Here is a 27,532-nt window from a genome sequence, read left to right on the forward strand (position 1 = left end):
ATAATCAAAAAGAGTGTACAAATGTTTTTTTTAGGTAGACCTATATTGTGGCAAACATATGAACATGATAGTTAAAATGCCTAAACATACTATGAAAACAGGTATAGGTGAAGCTGACATGAAGGATTTGTGTTAATATGTTGTTGTTACAGTTCTAATGATGTATAACTCTATTTATTTTATTTTTTTGTATCACTGAAAGTAGTTTTTATACAGCAACAGTGTTATGAGACAACTGACCTTTTTCTGGTCCCAAACTTTATGATTTTACCTGAAATTAGCGAAGATATAAGATGTACTTGTTTATTCTGACAGGTTTTATTTCTCTTACCGAAATAGTAGTTTATATCCTTACAAAACAGGAGAATACAATCACAAAAAAGCATAAAAAATGTTTAACTCAGAACTGAAAGGAGTTGAGTGTCATTACATGTTGTTTCTCTCTTGATGCATTAAACCTAACCTGAGATTACAAAAAGTCCTGAAAGTTGGTAACATCTTACAGGAAAGAGGTGAATAGGTGTTACTGTTACCAGGAAGCCTTTAAGTGTGGTGTATATGGTGTATTTTAGCCTTGGACTCCATTTGGCTACAGACTAGCACACATGAACTGATCAGTCTTAAATGTTGTGTTGTGCATTATGTGACCATTTGGTGGAGGTTATCTTTGGGGGATTGAAGCCAGGTTGACCTTTAACCTTTAATATTTTTGATTTGAAAAACTTAAAAAAGAAAAAAAAATGTCTCTTGGTAACAGAGAAAAAAAGAGTGTCCATTTCATGTTTTTCTTGTCGGCGTTTTAAGAAGGGCTGGTGAAAGGTTTGATGAGACCAAGATCCATGGCTTTAACAAGACACGCGCGTGCTGCCTCGATGGAATCCTGCCTCGTGGGATTGTCCTCAGCTTTGCCGATCACTGAGAGGATTTCCAGAATCTCACTCTCAATCAGCTTCTTCGCCAGCTCATTGTCGTCTGAATTGAGCAGGTTGTAGACAATTACAAGTCCACGGTGCTGTATCATAGGATTGTCGTGCAGACACAACCTCTGAAGGATTTCCATCCACTGGGTCGTCTGTTGGGAACAGTGCCAGTCAGTGACAAAGATTGTGAATAAAAATCTCAAAAGTCATCAACATTTTGTTTAAATGGTTTTGATATTTCCTGAGCTGGCTTTTCTCATCCTTGTAAAGAAATCAGTCAAAAATCCTTGTTTTTTGCATGAGTAAAGGAAACGATTATTATTATGAATTGATTAATATAGGTCACAGAAAGAGATGCAGCCTTTTGCTAGTAGCAGTAACCTGCTGGGAAGCTGTTGTCATGTTTGAGATGACTCAAATCATATGGGGAAAAAAGGGAACAGTGACCTTATTTTTTGAAGTTTACTTTTTGACTTCTATGTCTTTAAGACAGCTCCCTACTCTCCCCTGTCTTCTCCTCTCAACAAAGGAATAGAGATCCAAAAATAGGGTTAATTTTTGCATTAATATGTCTTTTTTGAGAGGACAAGACAGGGGAGAAAGAGTGGGGAATGACATTCAGTAAAAGGCAACAAGATGGAATTCTACCGAGGTTGCCCACTTGAGGATTTCAACATCTGTACAGAAGGGGCGCACATTTTAACCTCTAGGCGAGCTACAGAACCTCTGTGGTAAGGCATAAAGCTCATAAACTGAAAAAGAAAAGTTCCTGCAGTGATCTGCAGTGTGGTTAAGGCTTGTAATTTCCCATAAAGCTATGTTGTGTTATGTTTACAAAAGTCATTTGTAGCAGCTGTCAGTTTTTTTAGCTACACAATTAGCATCTTATCAATTGTGATCTGATCACCCACATCTCATGTTGATGCCAAGTGCAAACAGGGTCAGGTGGCTAATGTTGAATTATAAAACCATGTGATTTGACAAAATAATTTATTTTCAATTGTACTTACCACCAGGGTCATTTTGGTGCAGATCTTCTTCTGAGCAGCAGTGAGCATGGCCAGAGCTCCAGCTGAAGCTATCTGAAGTTTGTCATCATCCTCGCCACACAGCAGCACCAGCAGCTTCAGCCTATCATTGCCATCTTGAAGGTAGCGGTCCTGGACCTATAAATCATAGTTGTTAATTTTTTCAAGTTGAGCCACACCTAGCCACACCTTGTAATGGTATTTTGGATTGTTGACTGGTTGTCTGTTCTTACATCTTTACATGTCACAAGGTTGCAAATGCATTCAGTGGCAGCCAGTCTGATTTCATCATGCTCCTCAAACATGTAGTTCTCAATATCTTGCAGGGCGTTTTCTTTCACAATCTTCACTCTGAATAAATCGATTAAAAAAAGAGATTGAAATCAGAAATCGTCACATAATCAAAACTTGACATGTGTGAATCACCCTTAAACCTTCAACTGTCTTCAACATAACAGTGATAGTGGTAATTATTACCTTAGTTTTTCACTGAAACCAGCCAAGTTAGTCAGGCCTCTGAGAGCTTCATAGTTTTGCGTTCCATCTCTGTCAGTGTGAAGAAGGTTCACCAAAGGCCGCACCACCTCATACACCTGTAAACCAAGAAATGAAAGATAAGAGACAGAAGAAGTCAAAACCAAAAGGAAAATTCAAAAATGATGTGTCCATTGTTCTTACCCTCTCACCCGGGAAGGCAATTTCAGGGTTTGAAATCGATGCAATTCTGGCAATGGCATGGCAGGCCTTCACCTTCCCTGCCTCTGTGCCTTCGAGGGCAAGTGGTATCAGAGCCTGAGACCAAGAAGACGAATACAAATGACATTACAGTGGAAATGTTTGCATCAACCAGTTTGACAAGTTGTTGCTCATCCAAATTAAAAATCTCTGACTCACCTTCCCCCCACCTTGGGCAACAATGACTCCACGGTCCTTTGAATCTTCTGACAAAGCCAAGAAAACCCTTGACAGACATGAAAGACACAATCATAAAGTTTTTTCTCTTCAGTGTTGCAATCTAAAGGTCAGGGATCAGGATATAATCTACACCCCTTTCAGTTATGGTAGGTATTGCATTGCCTCTTTTATGTGATGTGATGATGTGATGGAAATTTCAAAATAAATAGCATCATATGTTCCCCTCCCACCTTGACAGCATCTCCTTGGTCTGGTCGGTCAGGATAGAGCTATCCGCTTTAACCATGACAGCAAGGGCTGATATGACTCCAGCCTTCAGGAGCCTTTTCACTCTCTTCTGAATAAAATCTTTCTTGTCCTGAGCAAAGGATAAAACATTTTGTACATATGTCATCATCAGTTTCACTTTTCATACTGACTGTTGTCGAGGCATTAGTTTTATTTCCCTTTCCTTTTCTATTTACCTTGGGGTGTTGTTCAGGTACATGTTGTTTTGAGAACTTGGCAAGCTGAACCAGCTCGGGGATAATTTCTTTCTTTTCATAGCTGTTGGTGCAGTTAACCAGGGTGCAAGCTACTGCATATAAGATTGTCTTATCCTTGGACTGAAAGAAAAAAAGAAGGTTATTTCTGAAGGAATCTCAGATACACAATATGATTTCTGTTGTCTGTCACTCTTATTTCATACCTTGGCCAGTTCAAACATAGCCTTCATGGCAAGTTCATCCTCAACAAAGTCATCTTTCACATCCGCATCATTAGTCAAATAGGCAAGACCCTCTATGGCCCAGTTTCTTGTTTTGTTATCAATCTGGGGATTACAAAGCCACCTAGAAGACAAAAAATGATTGCAGGTAACCCAGGTTACACATTATATTATTTATAGCTTCCTACTTTTACATAGCTTAAAGAATTTTGTAGTAACTTGAAAAATACATTATCCATTTTCTGACAAGTTTCCTCATCACTCTACATTCTTTGATTACAGGTGATAAGTGCTGAATTACTCACTTTCTGCACTGCTTGGCGAGCTTTTCTGTGGAGCCTTCAGCAAACTGTCTTAAACTGTAATCATCACCACCAGCAGAACCCAGTTTACACAGACCCTGCAAAAGAAATGGACATGTGTCACATATTAAAACATCCTTTAGAACGGAAAAGTCCAATTCAACTCTTGTGAGATTTTTTCATTGTATTTCTTAATGTGTTACTCTTTTCAGGCTGTTGCTAAAATTACAGAAAAAAAAAGAAAATCCCAGTGTATAACAACTTTTTTGAGGATACTGACCACCAAAGCACGAATCTTGATCTTCTCATTCTTGGTCTTCTTGTAGATGTCTTTGAGCAGTGACACACCGTTGGAGATGATGAAGCTGGCTCGACTCATCTTTGTGGAGGAATGGATTAGAGCCTCCACAGCAACCATCTGGTCCACCTCGCGTTCAGAGGCACACAATGCTACCATCATTTCCATTATACCTTGGTGTCCAATCAGAGCATTGCCCACATCAAAGGGACCCTGAAGGAGCCCTGAGATGGTATTAACTGCGTGGATGGTCTTGTCCATGTCATTGGGGTCAATTTTAGATCTGTAGAAGGAGAAAAAAGAGTCAAATATAAAACAAATGACTTGGGCTCCGTTTAGTACAGCACTTTTATCCATTCTCAAACAACGTCTGACATACTTGATGTATGCATCACAAAGGTCTCTGAAGTTGTCTCTCTCGGGGTCACATTTAAGGTCATCATAGAGCTTGTTGAGAAGCACACTGGCAATCAGTTGTGTGTTTTCTGTTAGGGGCAACTGGTCTGGCAGTTCAGGGACCTGGCCACACACCTTGAGGATTTTCTTCAGACCTGGTCAACAAACACATACAAGCAAATTCACATATTTCATGTCAGAGAGGCTAGGATGCGGTACCAGACAGTCAGTTTAAAAAAATCATCTGTAATTTTCTGGCTCACCATAGTCAATCGTGAAAAGCGTCCTAGAGTGGTCTGGCTCTTTCTTGTTTTTGCGAGGTACATTTTTGCTCAGGAGGTTTAGCGCCTGGTCTCTACCATGGCCAGACACCTTCTTACTAGCAACCATCTCCAGCAGGGACAGAAGAATAGTCTTCAGGTCTTTGGATGCATCTGTAAAAGGAAAAATTACAAGACAAATAGTCTCAGCAGTGTTATGGTAAAGATATCCTACAGCTTTACAGTTCCAACCATTTCTGTTTTAAGTTCTGCTACAAGTGTGAACTAAAATGTCTTACCCAAAACTAAGGCCTCTTCTTTCCCATATTCCCTTTTATCTCCCCCAGTGAGGGAGTCGTTGATACACTGAAACAGGTTGCAGGCTGCCAGTGCAATCTCTTCATTGTCAACAGCCATGATACTGCACATCTTATCAATACCCACCATGTTTACAATGGCCATGGCCTGTTTAAAAGGGATGAAAATAAATTTATATCTTTATACGATAAAAGTAAACACACATAGTTTTAAAATGCTCACTTATTTTGACAGGGAAATTACTTTCAACAGTGGCTGTGTTTAGAAAACAACTCTACAACTTGCTTTTGTCAGACGTTTCCCATTAACTCTTTGATTTACGATTTCACTTTCAATTTCTTTTGACCTATTTTCTATGAGTATACTCACCCGAGCTTTGTGTCCTGTGCACATTCCTGACAGTGTACGAACAGCAGCCAGGATCATCTCTGGTTTGCCTGTCTCTATCATGGTGAGCAGCAAAGACACGCCATTATTCTGGAAGATTCTCTCTGCTCCAGCCTCCTCTCTGGACAGCACAATGAGGTTGTTTGCAGCCTAACCATGAAGGAACATGTTTCCTGAGTGACGTGAGTCATCTTGACAAACAGGAACTTCATATATTTCATGCTTTGTACTGTTGATATACACACTTTTTCCTTTTTATCCTTGTCCAGTTCTTCATCAAGAAGAATGTCAAACATGTTCTGTACCCTTGAATCGGTGGAAAATGTTGTCTTAAGCTGTGGGGGGAAAAAACGATACTTTCATTTCCAAGTGCAAACATGCCCCACTCATTTACATAACTTCCAGTATGTTTGTGGTCGCTCATCACACAAAGAATACACGTAGCATTTTAACTTGTGGCAAGACCAAGTGTTAAGCAGCATTGTTTTATACCATCCTTTACTTCTTTGTGTGTGTGTGTGTGTGTGTGTGTGTGTGTGTGTGTGTGTGTGTGTGTGTGTGTGTGTGTGTGTGTGTGTGTGTGTGTGTGTGTGTGCGTGTTCTCTTGATCTGTGATGCTCACCTTGGCTTGTATTTCTGCCCCAAGTCTGCGAAGAGTCTCCAGGAAAGTTTTGTTCTTTGGTTCAATGGTGGCACATCTCTGTACATCTTTAAAAGCCATGTCAAGTTTACCCAGCTTCTCCAGAGCTTGACACCGTCGGAACAAGGCTTTGACATCAGCTGCATCCACATCGATTGCTTTCAAAGGAAAATGAATCATCATGAGCATGTGAGTGTAAGTTGAAAAGTAGATTTAATCCAACAGTTTTTGTGTCTGTGCTGCTATCATTTGGTTCCCTGTGCCTTTATTACTCTACCTTTAGATGCATCAGATGCTGCATTTGCATAGCTTTCCTAAAAGAAAAAAATGAATCACATAAATAAATGCACAGATGTCTCAAAAACAGCAAATACAAACGGTGTAGTGTTTGTGCTGCTTTACTAAACTACTTACCTTTTTCAGGTAGCATGCAGATCTGTTTCTGTAGATGACTGCGAGCACTTTCTTGTCCTTGCCCACCTTGATGGCTTTGGAATAGCATTCAATGGCTTTGTCAATCTCTCCTGCTTGAAAGTGTTTGTTTCCTTCATCTTTTAACTGGAGTGGGTCTCCCATCTGGTTAATAAAAAATGACTCGTTATAGCAAATTAATTCTACAAACCATAGTGTTCAGCCGTTTCAGTTGTATAGCTATTTGTGTTTGCCACTAAAGGCCCAATGTCAGAGTCATCAGTTAACAAAGTAAAATAGAGACCACTTTGTTATATACGGTAGACTGTTTGGGGAGATTTTTTGGTATCATTCACAACTTAGCAGTGATGGTTTGACACAGACGCATGGCAATAGACTAAAGGGGTGAATGAAGTAAGTGAAATGAACAGCAAGAAAACCAGAACTTCGTTCAAATAATATTCTAAATCAACTAAAGATAAAAAAAATGAATCAACTTTGCAGTTTGACTATGTGTTTTTATTTTTTTTTGTAATGTAAAGAATTTTTAAAAGATCATGCTAGTAAGTAAAAACAAGAGTGCCACTCAGCATAGCCCATTACTGAATACAGCAGAATAACAACTATCAATCTGTCAACATAACATAAAAAAAAGTTTTATTCTTACCGTTGCTGCTAATCAGTGTCCTGCTGACCTGGGTTCCCCAAAAGCAAATGGTCATGCACATGCTATCCCTAACTTCACATGCCCCCCCTCAAGCCTTATTTGGGCATAGACTCAGACCCCTGTAGAGGCCTTGCAACAAATGCTGCTGTCCTAATGGACAGACACTGTTCCACTGATAAGCGCAATCCACACTTTTTGTGTCCTTATCCAAAGTACCCCCTGTATATTTAAAAATCACTTTAAATAAAAAATAAAGCAGTAGCTCTTCTTGGAAAGTATCCTTTACCTTGAGGATTAGATGCTGTAGGTCTTGCTCTGTGTTAACTGTCTGCTTTCAGAAGTCCCTCGTGTTTGTCACAATCTCTCTTCTTATGCAACCTCCCCCCGCTACCTCAATTTATATTTATAATGGGACTCGATGAGGTGGGGCAGAACTTAGATGCACCATCCTACACACATAGGTGGTTCACTCCAGGAACACCTAAAACTGCAAAGAAAAACTTTGCTCCAATGGTCACTATAAAGTAAGAGACGTTTTAAAGCAACAAATACAATTTTAATGTTTTGAAGATAGCAAAGGTTTTGTGAATAAAAAAACTAGTTTTTGTTCAATAAATTCTGAAAAAAGACCCCTTTAAGATGGTCTGTTCCTGATAAGGTCTATTTAGGGCACAGACAGCTGAGAACTCACTAGCAAATGCCTGTTGCCCAAGTGGTGGGAGGAGGGTTTAGAAAAAACGTGGGTGTTTCTAGACGGGTGGGGGGGCTGACAGCTGTAGGACCACGGAAGAACCTGGTAGCTTCTGGAAAGAGAAGGATCTGGAGTGTTTGGTCAGGCACTCCACTGTGATGGTAAGGGCTCTGTTGACCTGTGCATGCAGGGGCAGACTGAAGACATGGTAAATGAAAAGAAAGCATGTAAAAATGTGTCCCTTTCCCTGGTAAAAATTGTTAAATTTTTCATTAGGTGTGACAGGGGTCATTAACTGATAGACCACCAGATTCAGACACAGGTGGGTGACACACCCTGAACAGGATGTGTTGTTTTTAGCAGACATCTGAAAATCTCTTCAAAGTACCTTCTGAATTCTACTGTTCTAAGACATGTTTGTTTAATCATGTTTAACCCATTTAATACAAGTTAATACAAGTTTTAACTTGTGAAACATTACTGTGTGATGTTCGCCATTTTGAAATGTAAAACTTCTCCAATGATACATCAGATAGATAGATAGATAGATAGATAGATAGATAGATAGATAGATAGATAGATAGATAGATAGATAGATAGATAGATAGATAGAAGAACTTTATTAATCCCTTAGGCAGATTCCCTCGGGAAGTTCAGAAGAAACAGAATCAGGGGGATTTCCTCATAATTTATGCTGTTTCTACAGTCAGTGTCCTTACATCAGCCAGTGAATACTGAACAGAATTAAGATGCAACTTCCTCAACCCTTCCTTTCCCACTTCCTCCTTGACTGAGCCCATGATCAATACAAGTGTCTGTAGCCCCCTAGTGGCCTTTCAGCTCCAACCATATATCACTTAAAGTAGTTCTTTAAGAGCCTTAAATTATTCTCATTTTGGCTTGCAGGAACAAAACTAACAATGTAATGAAACTTTGTATTTTACTCTATTGATCAATCAACCTTTGAGCAAACTTATGTTCTACCACGTGAGCGGTTAAATGTGGCACCACGTACACAACTACCACATTTATACAAGGCCTTAAATTATTGTCCAGTAATTTAAGGGCAATGTCTGAAAAAAAGCTATTAAGTCTGGCTAAGGGCATGGCGGGAACTTAACCAGATATAACAGTGCAAATTAAAACGAAAGTGAAATTCTAAATTAAGCTTACTGTCCTCGCTTTTTTCCCTTTTCAGTAATTTTCAGATGCGACCTTAAGTAAAAATTTCATGCCTCAAGACCACAGGACTACAAGATTGGGTTACATCGATTATAAAGTTATGCCACTGGGTGCCATTCACTGAATGCTCGACAAAAATTTACTCTTACAAAATGCTGGATTTTTTCTGTAATATAGCAAAAGCTTCCTGTATCAAAAGTCGTTCAGTAGAAGTTTTCACTGATGCATTGAGATTTCATTGAATTTCAAGTCCCCTATTAAAAACATGATGTTAAACACAATGGTATCGAACGACTTTTTTTTTATCCGTGTCGCAGCCTTTCTGCATCCGAAGTATGCTGCCACAGAATTTACAAAATGTTGCTAGGGCATGTCTCTTCTCTCAACTTACTTTATGTTTTTAAAAAAATCTTCCTACGAGAACCTATCTGCATGTAACTGCTCCAGTTCAACCAGAAGCAAAGATTCCACTGGTTAGAAAGTAAGAATTGCGAGTCAAAATTTGCCATATTTAATTTTGAAACAGGGGAGTGGTGTTGTATTGAATACCGCTTCCTATCGAGATGTGCCAGTAAATTACTGTACGCATGCCCATAATCCCAAACTTGCAACCATTCGGGGCATTTAGATCCACTCCGCGTGGAATCTCCGAAAGAAGTGTTAAAACACAGTATCAAAACGATCAAGTCTTTTTTTATGATGCATATGCATGTCTGTTAATGAAAACAAATAAGGCATATTACCCTTTCATGCTGGGGTAGGATTTTTGACAAAGCAGCATATTTCAACAGAACACCGGAAACACTTTGCTATCCTCGGTGGCTACGTAACACTAGCAAGCTTACTCTGTTGCCTGCATCTTCCTCCCCGGCCAAAGACTGCCAAACACAATAAGCTGTTTTTACCGGCTTGTTTAAGTCTGGTGCCCCGTTTTATTGAATACTGAAGTAATGTAGAATGGCGTCGGGCTTTGGGAAGATTGTCGTCGGTACTTATGTAGAGATAAAGCGCAGTGATGGTAAGTTTCTATCTATTCTCTCCTCGTCGCACTGTGTAAATTGTTTAGGTAGCTTTGTTGCTGCGGTGCTGTTGAATACAGCAACCGTTGTTCGTGCCCGCAGAGCGTAGCGTTCACGTTAGCAGCACGGAGACGTTAATGGTAGCTGTCAGGGCGGAGTGCCTCAACATGGCCAAAGCCTTTGAATGAGCAGTTACCTTTGTTAGCTAGCGTCCGTGTAAATCCATTACGCATCTGCTGTTGGCTGTATATCCATGGCTTGACAACATAAGATGCTTAGAGTTGAATTGTAATTGATCTGAGACACGATTAATTAAATCATCAATACTAACTCGGCATTCAAATTCAAACTTAGCCAAGCTAGCTAAGTCGCCTCCCAAAGCTAGCGTTAGTTCAGCAGGGAGCAACATTAGCTTGAGATTAGCTCAACGGCTAGCGCAAGCTAATGTTACCGGCTTTTTACTGACACCCAGCAAAAATTCGTGAAGCTTAAAAAATCCCCCCAAAAGGCCAGGTTTGAGTTTATTAAAGGGGTTAATTGAGCAAATGTTACAATTACCAGTTGTTTGATGGTGTACGTTGGTTGTTATGGGAACCCTCTTATTATCAAAAAATCATCCTTTAAGACTTGTGTTTCAGCATAGTCTGAATTTTAATTAGTGGCTGCACAAACAGACTCACCCCATTCCCCTGTCGTCATCTAATAGTACCACTTCATTAAAGTCAAAGATAACTAATTACTTAATTGCTTGGGCCAAGGAGAGGAGTCATCTTTAGTAGACGTTACTGTAAGTCAGCATACGTGAGGGGTCAATCCAAATTTAATGTTAGAAACAACCCAGGTAGGTCTGGACTTATTAAGGACAGCTGTATATTGTAAATAAATCCCAATTAAAAAACCTTTCTTTATAATAAATTCCCCTTGAACTTCAATTCATTCCAGTGGTTCATAGATAATGTTGCTGCATCTTCTTTTGTGAGTGTCAGCTTTATTTTGCATTCATGTTGTGGATATTCAGCATGGCTCCAGGGCCATAAGCCAAAGATGACTGAAAAGTTTGTGTCATTCCTGCTGGCCCTCCAGGATCGGGCTCCACCCAGTATACTGTTTGACTCAAAACCCTGACACAACAAATAGTCTTTTAAACAAAGCTCTGGATTGAAGGTAAACTGTCTCTTTGAAAGGGTGTGTTTTTAACTGTTGTTTCCCTGAAGCAGTTGCTCAGAATAAATTTGTACCCTTAACCCAGGAGCAAGATGTGAGAGACACATCATGCAAACAGTAGGGGAGGAAGCAGCTCTGTCAATTTCCCTGCTGGTTGGTGATGCATCCAGAGTAGGGATTGCCCGATCTCTGGGGGGTTGGTGGCGAGGCTGGTTCAGATTCAAGCCAGATTCAGGCCATTAGCCACAACCCCATCTGTTGCCGCCAGCTCCCTCAACTCTGCCAGGACTCTCTCCTGCTTAATCTGAGACTTTTTCCCTTTCACAGTCATGCCTGATGAGAGACCTGTCTCACAAAAAGTACTTTTTGCTGTTCTTTGGGGATTGTTAGTTATTTGTCATGGTGTTCTTTAGCAGCTCTATCACTTGTTTAAATATGATCAGAGATGATCTATTACATAGAGATTCAGTTTTGTACAATGTAATTATTGTATATTGAAGTATGGTAGAGTTTTTCTCGATCTGCGAAGTGTTGACACAGTTTCATCAATGACTGCCTATTGTTTTGTTGTGAAACTGATGCTCCCAAGGCTTTGTTTGTTTCTCAGGCTTAGCAGTGATTGAATCGCCCTCTCCTAAGCCCCTTTGACTATTGGGAAGTGTCAGCATAATCATCCAACCAGGTTTTAGTATAAAAGTGGGACACAGTGGGCAGTTCATTTAGTTACACCTAATCTGCATATCAGCTGCTATAAGACGAGTCACCATGTGACTGCCATGTAACCTACGTTACCAGATATTGGAGTATGTTTGTTCATGGGTAGAGCCACATGCTAGACACAGTGTTATTTATCCTTTTAAATCTAACAGCCCTTGTGTTAGAATGATGGATAAAATCACTAGTTACTTTACTCTTTAGATGCTACTCAATCACTTTCCCATGCCAGATAGTCAGATTAGGATGGAAAAGTCTATCTTGGTGATTCTGTGAACTGTTTTTTAGGAAAATCAGTCTTGGGTCAAATTGTTTTATTGACTGATTAATTATTTAAAGAGGGGATATATGTTCTTTTTGATGTACACTGTCTTGCTGTCACCCCTGTAGTAGCTTTACATGATATACAGCTTTAAAAAGCTTTTTTCTTTTATACTGGTGTTTTAGAAAACCCTTTTCAGCCTCTGTCCATTTGAGCTGCTGTTTCTTTAAGGGTTCCTGCTACACAAACTCCTTGATTGGCAAGCCCTCTGGAGGCCTGTTGTGTCATAAACCAGTTGGGAAATCTCATGACATAATCATTTCAGCAAGTCTCATGAAGATTTCATGAAGATCTCGTCCTATTTTAATTAGAACAGACTGATTCAGGGATTTTTACAACAAATGAATATATAGCAGTTTGAAATTTGCCCATGTGTAATATGAAAAGCAAGTATTGTTATTTTATATCCATGTTGAATATCATGCAGATAGAGATTTATGATTCTGATTCTGATTTTGGGATTTCTATACATATTTGAAGATACATAGAAAAATTTGGGAAAGCAGAATACCCCCTCTTTAAACAATGACAGTAACATCATTTATTTAAAAAATCCTCAGTATTAACACCTTTTGTATTACAACACCCTGCCGTTTCCGGGAGTAGATGTAAAAAGTTCTCTCAGTATGAACTGTGCCTTGGTGATAGCATGGAGCTAGCTCTGTCTGCAACAGGTTGGACAAACCCAATTGGCCCATTGGTGTGCATGGTAACACTACCTGCCCTCAGGTCCCCATGCTAACTGATTTTTCTTTAAGCTCTGACTTTGCTTAGGATTCTTTTGTGTTTAAATCTGGATCCCTGTATTGGTCACATATTCTACTCATGTCAGTGTTTTATTTGACTTGTGCTCACTCATCTATATCGCTATCAGTGTCACTATATGTAGTCACCACATGATAATAAGGAAGAAGTTTGTGTAAGAGTAGAGATGCAGCGCTGTGAGTACAAATTGTGGTCTAAAATGTGCTCACACAAAAAACCTGGTCAGCAGAATTGTAAAGAAACAGATCACATGTAACACTTCTCTGTCAAGCTGGTTTCACCTGCTTTATCCTCCATTGCGATTCCAAATGAGACCGGCAAAATAAAGTGTTTACTGATGGTGTGATTATCTTTCAAACCCTGTAGTATAATAATAATCTTTGAATCTTTGCTGGTTGCTTTTGGAGGAATAAGAATTTTAAACAAGTAGATCAGAGGAAGTTGGCGTCTCAGTCTGCTCTGTTGTTGTTTACTCAGCATGTGATTGAACTCAGTAGTAACTGTATGAGCTGAGTCATATTCTCTTTATGTCTGTTTTTTTATCACCAGCTAAGAGCCATTAGCAGGAAGCAGCAGGGATTAAGAGGGCCTCGCCTGACCTTGTGTTGACTGTTGCAGCATGGCATGCTCTCAAACACTAAGCAACATGTCTGTCTGCAAGTCACCTTTACTGCTGCCAGGGTTTTTTTGTAACCTACCAAATCATAGTTCAACAGTTGGTTATTTGAAAACATATTTTCACACCTGTCTGCCTTTCTGCAGTGAAGAAAAAATAAAAGGAGACCTTCAATGTGTGCAGAACCAAAAACAACTGCAGATGCCTTATGACAGGGCATCTACGAGAAGACTTGCAGATTTGAATATGATAATGACATGAATCATAGGAGCAGGGCTTTAGATATGATCAGACCTGAAGACTTCAGACTTGTTCTTAATTGAGACACAACTCACATTTATTAACCTCACCTTGCTTTTCTAAGAAGAGACAGGGTATGACTGGGTTGTTAGAGAAGTCGTTACAATGATTTATTTGTTTTTTTTTATTACAGTGTTAAAGTCTTAAGACCCGAGCTTTTGTCTGGTGTACATTTTCTAATTTACCTTGCTATTTGGGAGCAAGAAAAGTATAATAACTAAACTTGGTCTTTGTACAGAAAGATTGATTACTTTCGTTTTGAGTTCTCCAATAGTTGTTTGTTATTAGTGTGATTGTATTCAAATACGGTGTTTTTTCACTAAAACGGGCGTAATGTTGTGATATTACCAAAAGATGATGTGGGCAGTGTCCCTAAATGTGTCTAATAGGTCAAAGCTCTGGGAGGCAGAAATGTAATGTCCACATATGTGGACGCCTTGTCTTAAGAGGTTAATGGTGCTTTCACTAGAAATGAGAAATATTTGTTGGATCATGATTTTATTGTGATCAAACTAATATTATAAAGTATGATTCATTGCAAGACAGTCTGCAAAATATTGACATCCCCAAAATTGCAGCTAGTGACAGTTATTGGATTGCTTATTTGAATTTATTAAATATATGCATAAGTTAATGCAGCATTAGGCACTAGGGGGGGGGCTCAGAAAATTGGAGGAAGGAGAAAAAATAGAAACTGGTGTATTTTATTTAATAAAAATTTGTCCTGAAGGTGTAACACGCAGAGTGCCATAATCATGGCGTTTGTTTGTAGTTTCTTATTCTCAATAATAATTGAAAAGTGAATAAAAGTTAAGAAATACATTGTTAAAGGTGACTTTCCATTCTTTGAAGCATAGTCGTTGTTTTCCAAAAGGGGTCCCTGGCTAGAGGCAAATGCTGTTTGGTGGGCCTCAGCATGTTAGAGTTTGGGAACCCCTGAGTTAATGTACTAGGGAGATTTGTCTTGTAAACGCACAGGAACTACCCTCTTAAAACACAGACTTGTGATCATAAAAATGCATTCGTTGTGATTTCCTTTCCTCCAGAATCTGCCTGTTTCAAAGGTTTTGCAGGATGTTTGTTTTTTGATCATTTAGAACTGTTGTAAAGTCAGGTAGAGAAATGTTCAGCAGTAGAGAAGACTAAAATCATCTCTGTTCACTTGCTCACTGTGAGTCTGTAAATAATAGATGAAGAAACATGGTGTTTCCCTGGATTGTGCTGGGAATTTACAGCGTTCAGGCAGCACCACATATTTAAAGATGGGAGAGTTGAGCAGGCGCTTACAGCTGGTATCATTACCGTGTAGACGGAGGCGGAGAGATGCATGCAGGCAAGAAGCAGCTGTGCTTGTCTTAATTATTAGTGGTTTACTCCAAGGGATTGTTATCAAACCTTTTCACTACATCATACTGAGATTACCCCAATTTTTTGGCCTCTTTTTCTTGAAACACGAGGGAACCATTGACATCCTGTAATTTAGTTAGTTTTAGCATGAGTATTGACTGGTTTCAGATCCTTTTTTAAAACCAACCTGTGAAACAGTTGCTCCCTTGTTTAGAGAAAATTTTTGACAGCCAAAACTAAAGATCACTGTATTCTGAAATAATTGGAATCAGCTGATGCCCATGCTCATAAGGCTGATCAAAAAATAAACAAACATCATCTGCATGGCAGGCAGCTTCTAAAGCACTGCTGCTATTCAGCAATGTTAACATCCCCAGGATGATAACACATCTTTCTGTCCTACATGACAGCATATTGAGTCACAAAATGTAATCAGCTTGTGTTAAAAATAAATCATTTTTTGATGTATAGAATAATGCTGTGAAGTGTAAATTTGACATGAATATCTGTCATGTTTGGATTCACTTGCATAAGCTAAAGAATTTCTAAAAAATGGCATTAGCTAAGATAACCTGGTATACTAGTTTTAAGTGTTGTGGAATAATGGGTGTTATTATTGTTAAATTGTAGTATGTTATTAAATACACAAAACAACAATGTGATATAGGTTAGACCACATTGAAAATCAGTGAATATAAAAAATGTGTACTGACTGTCACCATCAGTGATTCTGTGGTTAAAACTATTAATCCTAAAAAAATGATTCACAATGTTTTCAGAAACCTTTTCCAGCGTTTTGGCCTTGCTGTATTTCCTGCTGACAGATAAACAGGCAGATTTAATGTGGCTGTATTGGATACGGATCTGATCAGGATTTGGTAATTAGGCCACATTACTTTACCAATATGCAAACTAAAAGGTATTAGTAAAATCCAGTTAAAGCCAGCGCGTGTGTGCGTGCGTGCATGTGTTGGATAGAGAAAAAGAAAAGTAACACACTTAATTAAAGATACATGAAGTTAATTATCCCTGGCCTGTCTTCTCATCATTGGAACTTAAAACAAACCCATAGTTTGGGCATTTTCTTAAGACCACCTAGACTTTCAGTCGTCCACCTTTTTGATGTCTGGTGTTTACCATGTTTCTGATGCTCTCACAGGACGTATACACCAGGCGATGGTGACCTCTTTGAATGAGGACAACGAGAGCGTCACAGTAGAGTGGATAGAAAATGGAGACACCAAAGGAAAAGAGGTAAACCACCATTCACTGCTGTGAGAAGCATCAACAGCACAATGTGTTTTTGTTTCAGTAGACAACTAGCCTGCATGTGCTACAGTCCTACCAGACATCGCCCCTTAAACTGATGTGCATGAGCTGACACAGTCTGTAACTTCAGTTATACAGAGTGTACACATGAAACACAGCTTTACTGAAGTCTGTTTAACCACAGTGTGCTTTCAATTGGAGATGCAAAAGATCACTTAACCACACTTCAAAACCACTTTTGAAAAAGCAAGCTGCCAAAGCTGGTGCCACTTTAAGTCTCATGGCTGGGGGTTACGGGGTCAAAGACAAGTCATTGACTTAAAAAACTAAACTTGTCACAGTATGTAGTGCCTTAAAAAGCAACAACCCCACTTTTCTTTCACAGTGATATAGCCATATGTCAGTTATTAGCACACGTAATCTTAATCCCCTTCTGTTTCTGCACAGATTGACTTGGAGAGTATATTTGCACTTAACCCAGATGTGGCTCCAGATGAAGAAATTGCTCCTAGTCCAGAAACACCACCTCCACCTACACCTGCCTGTGTGAAAGTCAACAAAATTGCAAAGGTGAGTTCCAGCATTCTTTTTTTTTATTCAGCCACAGGTTTAGTAAATCAGTGGGATATGAGGTAGTTCTGTTAAAGAAACCATTTTACAACTTTCATTCACAGTATAGCCTGAGCACATCTGAGGTACTTGGACTTGCTCGAGCAGTTGGCTGCAGTTTGTTGGACCTTAATATAGATCCTGGATCCTTCTAAGTAACTAACTGATTGGCCCTGTTAAGCACACTGTGTATGGTTTACAGAAGATTAGGGGCGCATTGCCACGTTAACACTGGGATTATTTGGTAAATATTGCGCACACGACAGACAACTGCACTGTAAAAACTCTTTTTTTTGTAATCTCTTCCATATATTATTATTTACTGAACCGTGTAGTTAAACTCATCAGTAATGGACTCTGTCACTCTAACAAGATAGAGTAAATAAGCCAGTAATTATTTTTATAATTGATTTGATTAAACTGTAAAGGAGAGTCAGTGTTCAAACAAACCCATGACCTGCACAGGAATCCTGCTCACAGAAACATTTAGCCTTTTATAGTTTGGACATGGTCTGCCCCAGTTTTATAAAAAGGACACTTTAGAATGTGTTCAGTGTCATCACCAACATTAGTGTTAATAAAGGAGTCCTCTGTGCTCAGTGCTAATCTGACTCTCAGGCTTTGTCTATTTCTGTGTCTCTACATAACAGAAGAGGCTGAAAACTGAACCAACATAATCATGTGTTTCCTTTCTCGGATGCTGAATAGCAGGGACTTTCAGTACAGTAAAAAGACAAGTCCAGGAATTACTTCACACAGATTCTTTTATTTTAGGATAATATTCTCATCTTCATCATATCAACTGAGACTTTAATTCTCTTGCAGAACCGTCGGACGATAGCACCTGTTAAGAATGACACTCCGTCCAGGGATAACAGAGGTTTGTATGCACTGTTTTCTTGCAGTTCTATCAAACCTGTACCAATCGAGAAGCCCTTGAAAATCAGCAGTCGTTGCTTTCACAGCTCACCAGTAAAATAGTTGCTTCATTCTGGATTTTTTGAGCCTAACTATCACTGTATCTCATTTATCCTTATTTCATTTCTATTTCTTATGTCACAGTTTTCATTATTACAAGATAGTTTACACTTCACTTAAACCAGTGCAGTTTGATAGACTGTGGATACAGCTTTGCCATCTGTGTATCTTATGCATAGATTTGTTTACAAGTTACGCTCTTCATTTTGAACATCATTTTTCTTTGTTGTTTAAAGCCAGCTCAGTAATTTGAACTTTATTTTTTATTTATTGGCTTCAACACCTCTAAGATTCTGTTGGTTTTAGTTGCAATTGTCGGCAGTAAATCGGTTTTCAAGAGGAAGCTTACCAAAGAAGCCACATGTAATCTTTGAATCCCACCAGTGTTACGGCGGTGTCATTGCAGAGTGATGCTGCTGTAGTTTAGCTCAAGAGCTCATAATCACTGAGGCTGTTAGTATATACCATTGATGAAGCCTTGTATGAAGAAATATGAATCTGATGAAATGCCATAAAACTGCAATAAATCATCACTTTCTCAGCACTAACATGTTGATTTCTTATTGTAGTATGATTCACTGTAGTGGGATTGTGGTTGTATAGTGTGGTGGGCTCTGGTTAGAAAGATTTTTTTTCTTTTTGGTCTGCTCTTGCAAAAAGAACATGCTAGCAAAAATGATTCTGCTTTATTATACAAAATTAACAACAGATCCAAACCGGATCTTGATGTACAAAGTCCAAGTAGATTTTTCATCATCATATTAATTATAAGTTTTTTTGATGGGTTACTTTTAATATGTGAGTGTAACAAGATTAAAAAAGACCAAATGCAGGTTGAAAATAGTCATTAACTTTTTTGCTTTCGAACTTTAGGTATCCCGACTCGTGCCAGACCCACACAACCCCAACAACCAGAGCCTGCGCCCCCGCCTCCATCCCAGCAGCCTACACCGCCCACTCAAGCTCAGACACAGCAGCAACTGCAGAATGGTAAAATGGACAAAACTAACAAGTGTCTTACATTAACCTTAGCTGTGATCCAAATGTGATCTTCCTCCACAAATGTTTTTCAGGAAGTTATTGTTAGCATCTCCTTCAACCAATGATTTAGGCCATCTACAGAAAATGGATGAGTGATCACATCTGTTGAGTGTCTAATGTTCATGTTTATCACAGAATCCTCTCATCAACCGATATCCAGAAAGGAGTATGGACAGCTTTGTATGTATCACCTGCATGCTTCCCCTGCCCTCAATGATTCATGGTGATTCTAATAGAGTCCCCAATAGAAACAGAGACTCCTCTAGTCTTACAAGAAGATAGTGCTCCAGAAATGTCTGCCTGATGCTATTCAGAGCTGTGGTGGTGAAGTAGCACAAACACAATCCATCCAACAGACAGGCTTTCCGGGTATTAGACAGCGGGGTAAAAAAAAGCCTGTTCTGCTGTTGGTCTGTCTGTCTTTTCCTGGTCTCATTTCTGCTGAGTCACACACAGAGACACTTGGAAAAGCCTGCAGCTCTGTGGGTTATTCCTGCAGGCTCAGGCAGCAACAATCATCTCCATCTTTATCAAATCATTCCTCCAGTGTTTCCTCTTTAAATGAGCTGATGAGAGACGGGGGAAACAGCCGTTTATCGCCCATCCTCACCTTACAGATCCCCATCGGACCCACCAGTAGTGACACTGGTCCTTATCCTTTTCCCAGTGCTGACCCAGCTCATCTTCTGCCCACAGATTAGAGCAGATTATTAATCCCTCAGCTCTGGTGGTGGACTCACAGGGACTGGAGCCAGCAGGAGGCCTGGACTGTATCACAGGGCTTCATCCAGACTTTGCAGTTTGAAGCTTGGGCTGTAGCAGGGCCAATCAGATAATGCTGTATTTTTATTAACTCTGTGAGGACTCATACTCACATGTTCTTTTATTATGGTGACTAATAGTTTGACCTAATCTGTGGGTGTGCTGTTGTGGGGTAAATAACCTTGTGGCTTAACTCTGATGTCATACATTGATTGAATATTGCTGCTAATTTGAATTGCAGTGATTGCAGAAAGGAAAGGTGAAAATCCTACTTTAAGCAGTCCTCTGCTCCAGTTCTGATTAACAATGCAAATAAATGACCAGAGCGGATTTTGAACACACTGTAAAGGCCTTTTGTTGGTTATGTGGAGAACGCAGCCAGTGTTGTACTGGAGGCACCGTGTTCCAGACACCGCATACTGGTCTGTGCTTGAGCACAGCTCACTGTTGTGCTTTGTTGGAAATGGACCAAAGTGTCCTGTCTGTTTAGAAGGAGGAAAAGACCCACTGAGAGAATGATACTGCTGAAGCCAAGAGAAAAGAGAGAGGAGAAAGAGTGGGACAGCATGGAAGTGGGATGATAAAGAAAAAGACCTTTCCACATAGAGGCTGCAGGTATGTCCGGTGAAAAGTAGTGGAATAACTGTCCGTCTTCTCCTCATGGCAGCGAGGAGGAAGTCGAACTGTGTGAAGGAGGTGGAGAAACTTCAGGAGAAGAGAGAAAGGCGTCGGCTTCAGCAGCAGGAGCTCAGGGAGAAGAGAGCTCAGGTACGTCAATATAATTCACCTGTCTTCCTCCAAAACATTTATTGATTCTTGATAACTGTCTTGAAATTGAGAAATAAGTTTTAGACAAATTCTTTACTTCTGATGACTGAGCTGACACCTCTCTCGGTCTCTGTTCATCCATCAGGAAGTGGATACCACCATCCCTAACTATGAGATCATGTACATGATCCGGGATTTCCGAGCCAGTCTAGACTACCGGCCTCTGACCACAGCTGATCTGGTGAGCAGGATTTGTCATCACTTCTTCTCCTTCTTTTGAGAAATTGAACTCCAGCAGCTGTGTGAAAATCTCCTCTGTTACAGATTGAAGAGCACAGAATATGTGTTTGTGTAAGGAAACGTCCCCTAAACAAGAAAGGTGAGGTCTGCTATCAGGAATAAAGGAGTTGTAAGTATTTTCTCCAAAGTGTTCATTTTGTTGAACCTTGCCTCTGATTGGTTTTAGAGTTGACAGTGAAGGATTTGGATGTAATCACCATCCCCAGTAAAGATGTGGTTATGGTTCATGAACCTAAGCAAAAAGTTGACCTCACCCGCTACCTGGAGAACCAGACCTTCCGCTTTGACTATGCTTTCGACGACAGCACCACCAACGAGATGGTTTACAGGTTTGTAGCAACAATGAGCCACCAGACCTGTTTCATGATGTTACACCTCATCTACATGCTAAGGTCAGATGATGCATGTTTAGTGACTGAGTGTGCCGTTTGCCTCTGCAGGTTCACTGCCAGACCTTTAGTGGAGACGATTTTTGAGAGGGGCATGGCGACCTGCTTTGCTTATGGGCAGACAGGCAGTGGAAAAACACATGTGAGTTACAAGCGATGACTCCCTCAAAGAATCCAAACCACTTAATGTGTGAGGGATCAAGTCTAATGTTCCCATGGTTGTTCCTTTAATGTGACCTATGTATACGGTTTAACATAATCTCCTCTTTTAGACGATGGGTGGAGATTTCTCTGGGAAAAACCAGGACTGTTCTAAAGGAATTTATGCATTAGCTGGTGAGTGATCGATGTTCTCTATGCTAGTTTACTTGCTCTTGTTAGTTGAAAACTGAATTTGCCTCATTAGGATACCTTACAGCTGAAATACACCAGATGGGTCTGCAGTGCGTCTCCGTTTCGTCACGGCAAACAGATCAAATAGGTTTCCATTCAAGTCAGTGTTTCAACTTACGCTGGATTCATTCTGTTGCAGTACGTCTGCATGGCTGCTCTGTCATGTTGCAAGTAATACGCAGCTATCCCATTTTCGACGTGGAGCTGTAAAGCATAAACTCAGCATAGGGAGGATGGAGCGGGACAGGAAGTAGTGACCAGGAGCTACCTAAAAATACCCAGTGACTTTCAAAATAATATAGACTGTGTCCAAATCAGTTCCTATTTAGCCTGACTATGATGACAAACAGACATGAGCAGAGCCAGACCAGGAGACCACAGGTTTGAGGTTTCACAGACCAACATGAATGAAGAAAGATTTATCAATGGAAAGGGAAGTGTGGGAACTCCTCGGTCTAGTGACTCCAGCTGTCTGTCAGTCATGCAGCTTGTCAGACCGAACACGCAGCCAGTGTGAGTTGACAAATGCAGTCAAGACGCAGGGTAACAGAGTAGCACTGCAGATGTCTCTGGTGTATTTGAGGCATTAGAGTGTCTAAATTTGTCATCTCTCTTCTCTTTTCCTACAGCTCGGGATGTTTTTCTCATGTTGAAAAAACCCAACTATAAGAAGTTAGATCTTCAAGTGTATGCAACCTTCTTTGAAATCTACAGTGGAAAGGCAAGTGATATGAAATCATCTGTGAGATGTGAACCTTTCTGAAATGCTGAACCTAAACGCCTGCTGTCTGTGTGTGTTTTTGTAGGTGTTTGACCTACTGAATCGTAAAGCTAAGCTGAGGGTGCTGGAAGACGGCAAACAGCAGGTGCAGGTTGTTGGGCTTCAGGAGAAAGAGGTCAAATGTACAGAGGAAGTGCTGAAGCTCATAGAAGTTGGCAACAGCTGCAGGTATAATGAGAAAAACTCTTTCTGTGGTTTTCAGTCAATTCTCCTATGCTTTAAAATGATACAATTGTTATTTCAGCCATGTTACCTCATTGGTTATCATTTTGTTTATCTTTCCCCATCCCTCAGAACATCAGGTCAGACGTCAGCCAATGCCCATTCATCCCGTAGCCATGCCGTATTCCAGATCATTCTTCGGAGGAAGGGGAAAATGCATGGCAAGTTCTCACTCATCGACCTTGCTGGGAACGAAAGGGGAGCAGATACATCGAGCGCTGACCGCCAAACTCGTCTGGAGGGAGCTGAGATCAACAAAAGCCTGCTGGCACTGAAGGTTTGTGAGCAGAAGTGATCTTAAAGAGTTTCTCTCTATTTGTTTATCAGTGAAATCACCACCTGTTTTCTTCTTTCCTTGTTTCAGGAATGTATCCGAGCTCTTGGTCGTAACAAGCCTCACACTCCATTCAGAGCCAGTAAGCTCACCCAGGTCCTGAGAGACTCCTTCATTGGAGAAAATTCACGCACATGCATGGTCAGTTCCTGGCTCTCTTCTACTTTCTTTAACAGTGTCTCCATATCTCTACCAGTTAATCATTTCAATGATATCCTCTGCTCAGATTGCAACAATCTCTCCCGGTATGACGTCCTGTGAGAACACCCTCAACACACTACGCTACGCCAACAGGTGGGAATAAGTTTCCCCTCTACGGTGATCTGGAAACTGAGCTGTTACCACAGAAACCAATTGAGCAATCAAATCTCTGTTAGCTCCTCTCTACTCTCCAGTGTCTTTAGCGTAGATCATTGTTAGCTGTACCAGCGTTGTTGTAAATTTCTCTGCCTTCTCTCAGTAGATCTGTCTGACTCTCTTGTATTCCCTCTCTCCTTCTCCTGCTCTGTTTGCCTCTCCGCTCCTCTGTGCCACCGCGTAGAGTGAAGGAGTTTGGGATTAGTCCGTCGGACATCCCCTTCTCCCAGGGCGGTCAGGGGAGTCGCTCTGACCACTCGCCCACCAATACCTTTGAGTACGATGACTTTGCTGCTACTTCTCCCAGCAGGTCAAGCACTCCCCAAAGCACAGCACTGCACGCATTGGCTAACACACACACATTTTCACATACACACACTGTGCATGTGCTCCTCACAGGTATTCATTACATTCATTAAACACATCCATGAGCCCATTCAGCAGCTTCTTCATAGTCTTATCCTTTCTGTTTTTCATCTGCATGATATTCTCACTTTTCATCCTCGAGCCTGCCTGCTTCTACCTGAGCTTACTCTTTCATCTTTGGCTGAGTTGTGAGCGTCAGTATTTTTATGTGCTGCCCCCTAAAGAACAATCCATCCATCTGTCAACCTTTCATAGTTCTTTGTGACACCATCAATGTTGAGACTCAGGATGTTGAGGATGACTTTAACATCTGGGTCTGAATTAATCGGAACACTAAATCTTTATTTGGTGAACAGAATGCTCTGTTTGGTACCAGTAATAACACTAAATATCCACACGTGTGTGGAACTTATAGTTTATCAACCATTAAAGAAGTAATCTCTCTCTGCCTCTGTATATACTGATCAGCCATAAAATTATGACCACCTGCAGGAGAGTGAATATCATTCATCGTCTTGTTTAATGTCAGTGGGTGTGACACATCAGGCAGCAAGGAATCATTTGGTCCTAAATTGATGTGATGGATGCAGTAAAAGTGATAAAGGTAAGGTTGTGAGAGCCTAAATGTGATGTCTGAGCAACTGGCTTAGTTCATCTCCAAAACTGCAGCCTCGGTGGGCTTTTTCCCGGTCTACAGTGAACTATACGTACTACAAATGATCCAAGGAAAGAGAACCAGTGAATCTGTGTTGTGGTCATGGACAGTTAAGGCTCTTTGGTGCAGGTGGAGGACAAAGTCTAACCCTTGGATGTCTTGTGTAGAAAAAGATGGTGTGAAGTAACTAAACAGTGTTGATTTGGTCTCTAAGTTCCTCAGATTCCAATCCAATCAAACATGTGTGGGATGTGCATTACAACAAACTCTACAAGCCTGATTCATGCAGGCTCCACCTTAAAACTTACAGCCTTAAAGAATCTGCTGTTAATGTCTTGATGCCATGTACCACAGCACACCTACCAAGGTCTAGTCTAGTCCATGTCATTGTCAGGTTGGAGCAGTATTGACCCTGACCTGATGAGAGACAGGGGCTCACTCAGTATTAAGCAGGTGGTCATAATGTTATAGGTGATCTGTGTATGAGCTCACTTTAATAACAAGCAGATGGAATGATCCAACACTCACAGTCTATCACAGTCATCTTTCCCAGTGCATGTCATCTGTGCCACATGTACCACCATCCTGTGCTCTCTGTGACACGTCTGACCCTTCAGACAATGAACTCAATCAGAAACTGATCCGAGCACGTTTGCCCTGTGAAAGACTCAGTCCTGACATACCTGCGTTTCTGTTCTCTACAGGGTGAAGGAGCTGACTGTGGATCCCAACCAAATGATAGAGGGGGGCCGACCCAACATCCACGCTGTCAACCAGTTAGACCTTTTGGACGAGGACTGGTTGAGTATCTCACCGCAGAGAGACGACCTCAAACTGCTCTGTGAGCAGAATGTAAGTACACAGTGTCGGTTCTGTTCAAACTGAAGATAGATGGCATTGTGTGGTCTTTAAGTGTGTGGAAAATTAAAAACTGTTTAAAAAAAGAAAGCCTCAATATAATGTTGTTTTTTGTGATGATGTGACCAATGTTTTACTGGTTAACAAGTTTGGAATAAAGTTCTACAAAAAAAAAAAAAAAGCTGCAAAAACATACAGGCAAACCATAGCACAACCTCTTTCTTAACATCAACATTCCCCTGAGGTTGAGACATATTATAAGCTCTTTGTAAAGAGCTGCTGTAGCCTGTAATGCAACAATTTACAACCGAGAAGCTTCGTAGCTTGCAGTGACGTAACAAGGCAGGTTTCAAGAATAATGACCATCTTGCTTGTGAAACAGCGTGAAATTTGTTTTCTGAGCTTTTTAAGATCAATTATTTAAAAGTGGATAGACTGTACAGAAATCCTGATTCCAGCAGGTTATTTGTTCAGTTTGTGCTGCTTCAAAACCTTTGACTGTGTTTGAGTTTAATGCTACTGTTCATATGTTTCAGGAGGAGGAAGTGTCACCTCAGCTTTTTACCTTTCATGAGGCAGTGTCTCAGCTAGTGGAGATGGAGGAGCAGGTCCTGGAAGACCACCGAGCAGTTTTCCAGGTCAGGACACTGAGTGAAACATGCACAAGACGAAAGATACCCCATCCCATGGTCATGAGATGGGGTATTCTGTTCACATTGATGCAGGTTGACAGGTGTGTGTATGTCCCATGATGGATAAATATACTGATGTGTATGTCCTGTGAGCAGGAGTCCATCCGGTGGCTGGAAGATGAAAAAGTGCTACTGGAGATGACCGAGGAAGTGGATTATGACGTGGAGTCGTATGCCACTCAACTGGAGCAGATCTTAGACCAGAAAATAGAAATTCTCACCGAGCTTCGAGGTATGACTCCACTGAGGAACACACATTGGTCAAATGATGTTGATCGAAGCAAAGCTTGCTTTTGTGATGACACTCATTATTTCCCATCTTTCCTTCAACAGATAAAGTGAAGTCATTCCGCTCTGCACTTCAGGAGGAGGAGCAGGCCAGTAAGCAGATCAATCCCAAGAGGCCGCGTGCTCTGTAGAGACAGGGAGCTGAAGTGATGGAAGTGGCACATACGACAACATAACCACTAGTTGTTTGGCACAACATGGGCTGTCACAATTAGCTGTAAAAACACAAATTGAAAGACTGTCTGATGTACCAACAGGCTCAAGGAACTGCATCTGTAATGATCCCTCTCCTAACAAAACTGGCTGTTTACTCACTATGGTCTTGTTAGAAAACTCGGAAGGAAAATAGTCTTATTTCCTTTCCTTTTAGTAGATTGTTTTTTTTTATGGGGAGCATTTAGTCTCTTCTCTTTTCTTCTTAAATTATTTTCTTTTATACTTGTTTGTACTTTCTTTGAACTGATTTTTTGACCTGGTTATGAAAGAGAGCTTCAATGAACATGTTTAAACGTTGACCGCACAAAACCAGCGTTTGATTTCTGGTTGCTCTGGCTGACATGTCTGCATGTGCATTATGTAATAGCGTATGTACACCACTGTCCTCAGTTTTCTCATGCTTTTAGGTCCTCTGTTGGCATTGTAAAGTCATAACTCATTACAAACTGTCCTTTTTCCTTCCTTCTAAGAGACTCTAACTATGTTGTTTCTTTCCTTGTGCTCCTGAGAGGTTTTTACATGTAGTTTGCTTCAGTTTAAGCCATGTAATTCAATGTGGCCACTGAATAAAAAACTGACTAAATGTAAAACATTTTTCACCCCAGTTTAACACTTTGTTAAAAAAAATGAAACTAGGAAATCTGCTATTAATAAATGTATAGTGAAGACCACTGACCTACAATTGGTTATGTTGCTCAGTGTTTGCACCGGATGTAATGCTGGATGAAGTAATAAAGATTCATGTTTCATTTGAAGGACTTTTGTGACAGTGAGTCATAGGCCTACAGATAGAAGGACAAAATTTCCATTTTACCGTTTTTATCCTACTCCTTGACTGAAAATGTCTAGAATTACTCACCTCTGACAGTAAACGAGTAGTTACGAG

General features: G+C 40.4%; 2 protein-coding genes across 4 annotated transcripts; one reads left to right on the forward strand and one right to left on the reverse strand.

The window, feature by feature from the left end:
- Nucleotides 1–431: 431 nt before the first annotated feature.
- Nucleotides 432–10,550, reverse strand: unc45b (unc-45 myosin chaperone B). Its single transcript, XM_074669940.1, has 20 exons — nt 10,337–10,550; nt 6,585–6,746; nt 6,448–6,484; nt 6,153–6,328; nt 5,776–5,865; nt 5,513–5,680; nt 5,125–5,290; nt 4,829–4,999; nt 4,549–4,720; nt 4,152–4,452; nt 3,875–3,969; nt 3,552–3,693; nt 3,328–3,468; nt 3,094–3,221; nt 2,843–2,909; nt 2,627–2,740; nt 2,426–2,541; nt 2,182–2,299; nt 1,931–2,086; nt 432–1,072 (listed from the first exon to the last, which is right to left on the reverse strand). The coding sequence occupies exons 2-20, from the start codon at nt 6,744–6,746 to the stop codon at nt 800–802; spliced, it is 2,793 nt and encodes a 930-aa protein (XP_074526041.1). The 5' UTR covers nt 10,337–10,550; the 3' UTR covers nt 432–799.
- On the forward strand, nt 9,929–27,389 carry LOC141790224 (kinesin-like protein KIF2A). 3 transcript variants are annotated; one of them, XM_074669942.1, is made up of 21 exons: nt 9,929–10,139; nt 16,528–16,622; nt 17,085–17,207; nt 18,072–18,126; nt 19,098–19,214; nt 20,695–20,795; nt 20,941–21,036; nt 21,120–21,174; nt 21,262–21,424; nt 21,536–21,626; nt 21,757–21,820; nt 22,507–22,598; nt 22,684–22,826; nt 22,953–23,157; nt 23,245–23,355; nt 23,441–23,508; nt 23,756–23,848; nt 25,297–25,444; nt 25,987–26,088; nt 26,239–26,374; nt 26,476–27,389. In XM_074669942.1, exons 1-21 carry the CDS (start codon nt 10,079–10,081, stop codon nt 26,559–26,561), a joined length of 2,205 nt encoding a protein of 734 aa, XP_074526043.1. In that variant the 5' UTR covers nt 9,929–10,078; the 3' UTR covers nt 26,562–27,389. The 3 variants fall into 3 exon arrangements, with proteins under 3 accessions (XP_074526043.1, XP_074526042.1, XP_074526044.1); XM_074669941.1 differs by having other exon boundaries at nt 9,930–10,139; nt 23,756–23,881; XM_074669943.1 differs by lacking the exon at nt 23,756–23,848 and having other exon boundaries at nt 9,930–10,139.
- Nucleotides 27,390–27,532: the final 143 nt, after the last annotated feature.

The sequence above is a fragment of the Halichoeres trimaculatus genome, unplaced genomic scaffold, assembly GCF_033239565.1.
Source record: "Halichoeres trimaculatus isolate MK-OKI-2021-1 unplaced genomic scaffold, fHalTri1.1 fHalTri1_scaffold_5, whole genome shotgun sequence".
NCBI lineage: Eukaryota > Metazoa > Chordata > Actinopteri > Labriformes > Labridae > Halichoeres > Halichoeres trimaculatus.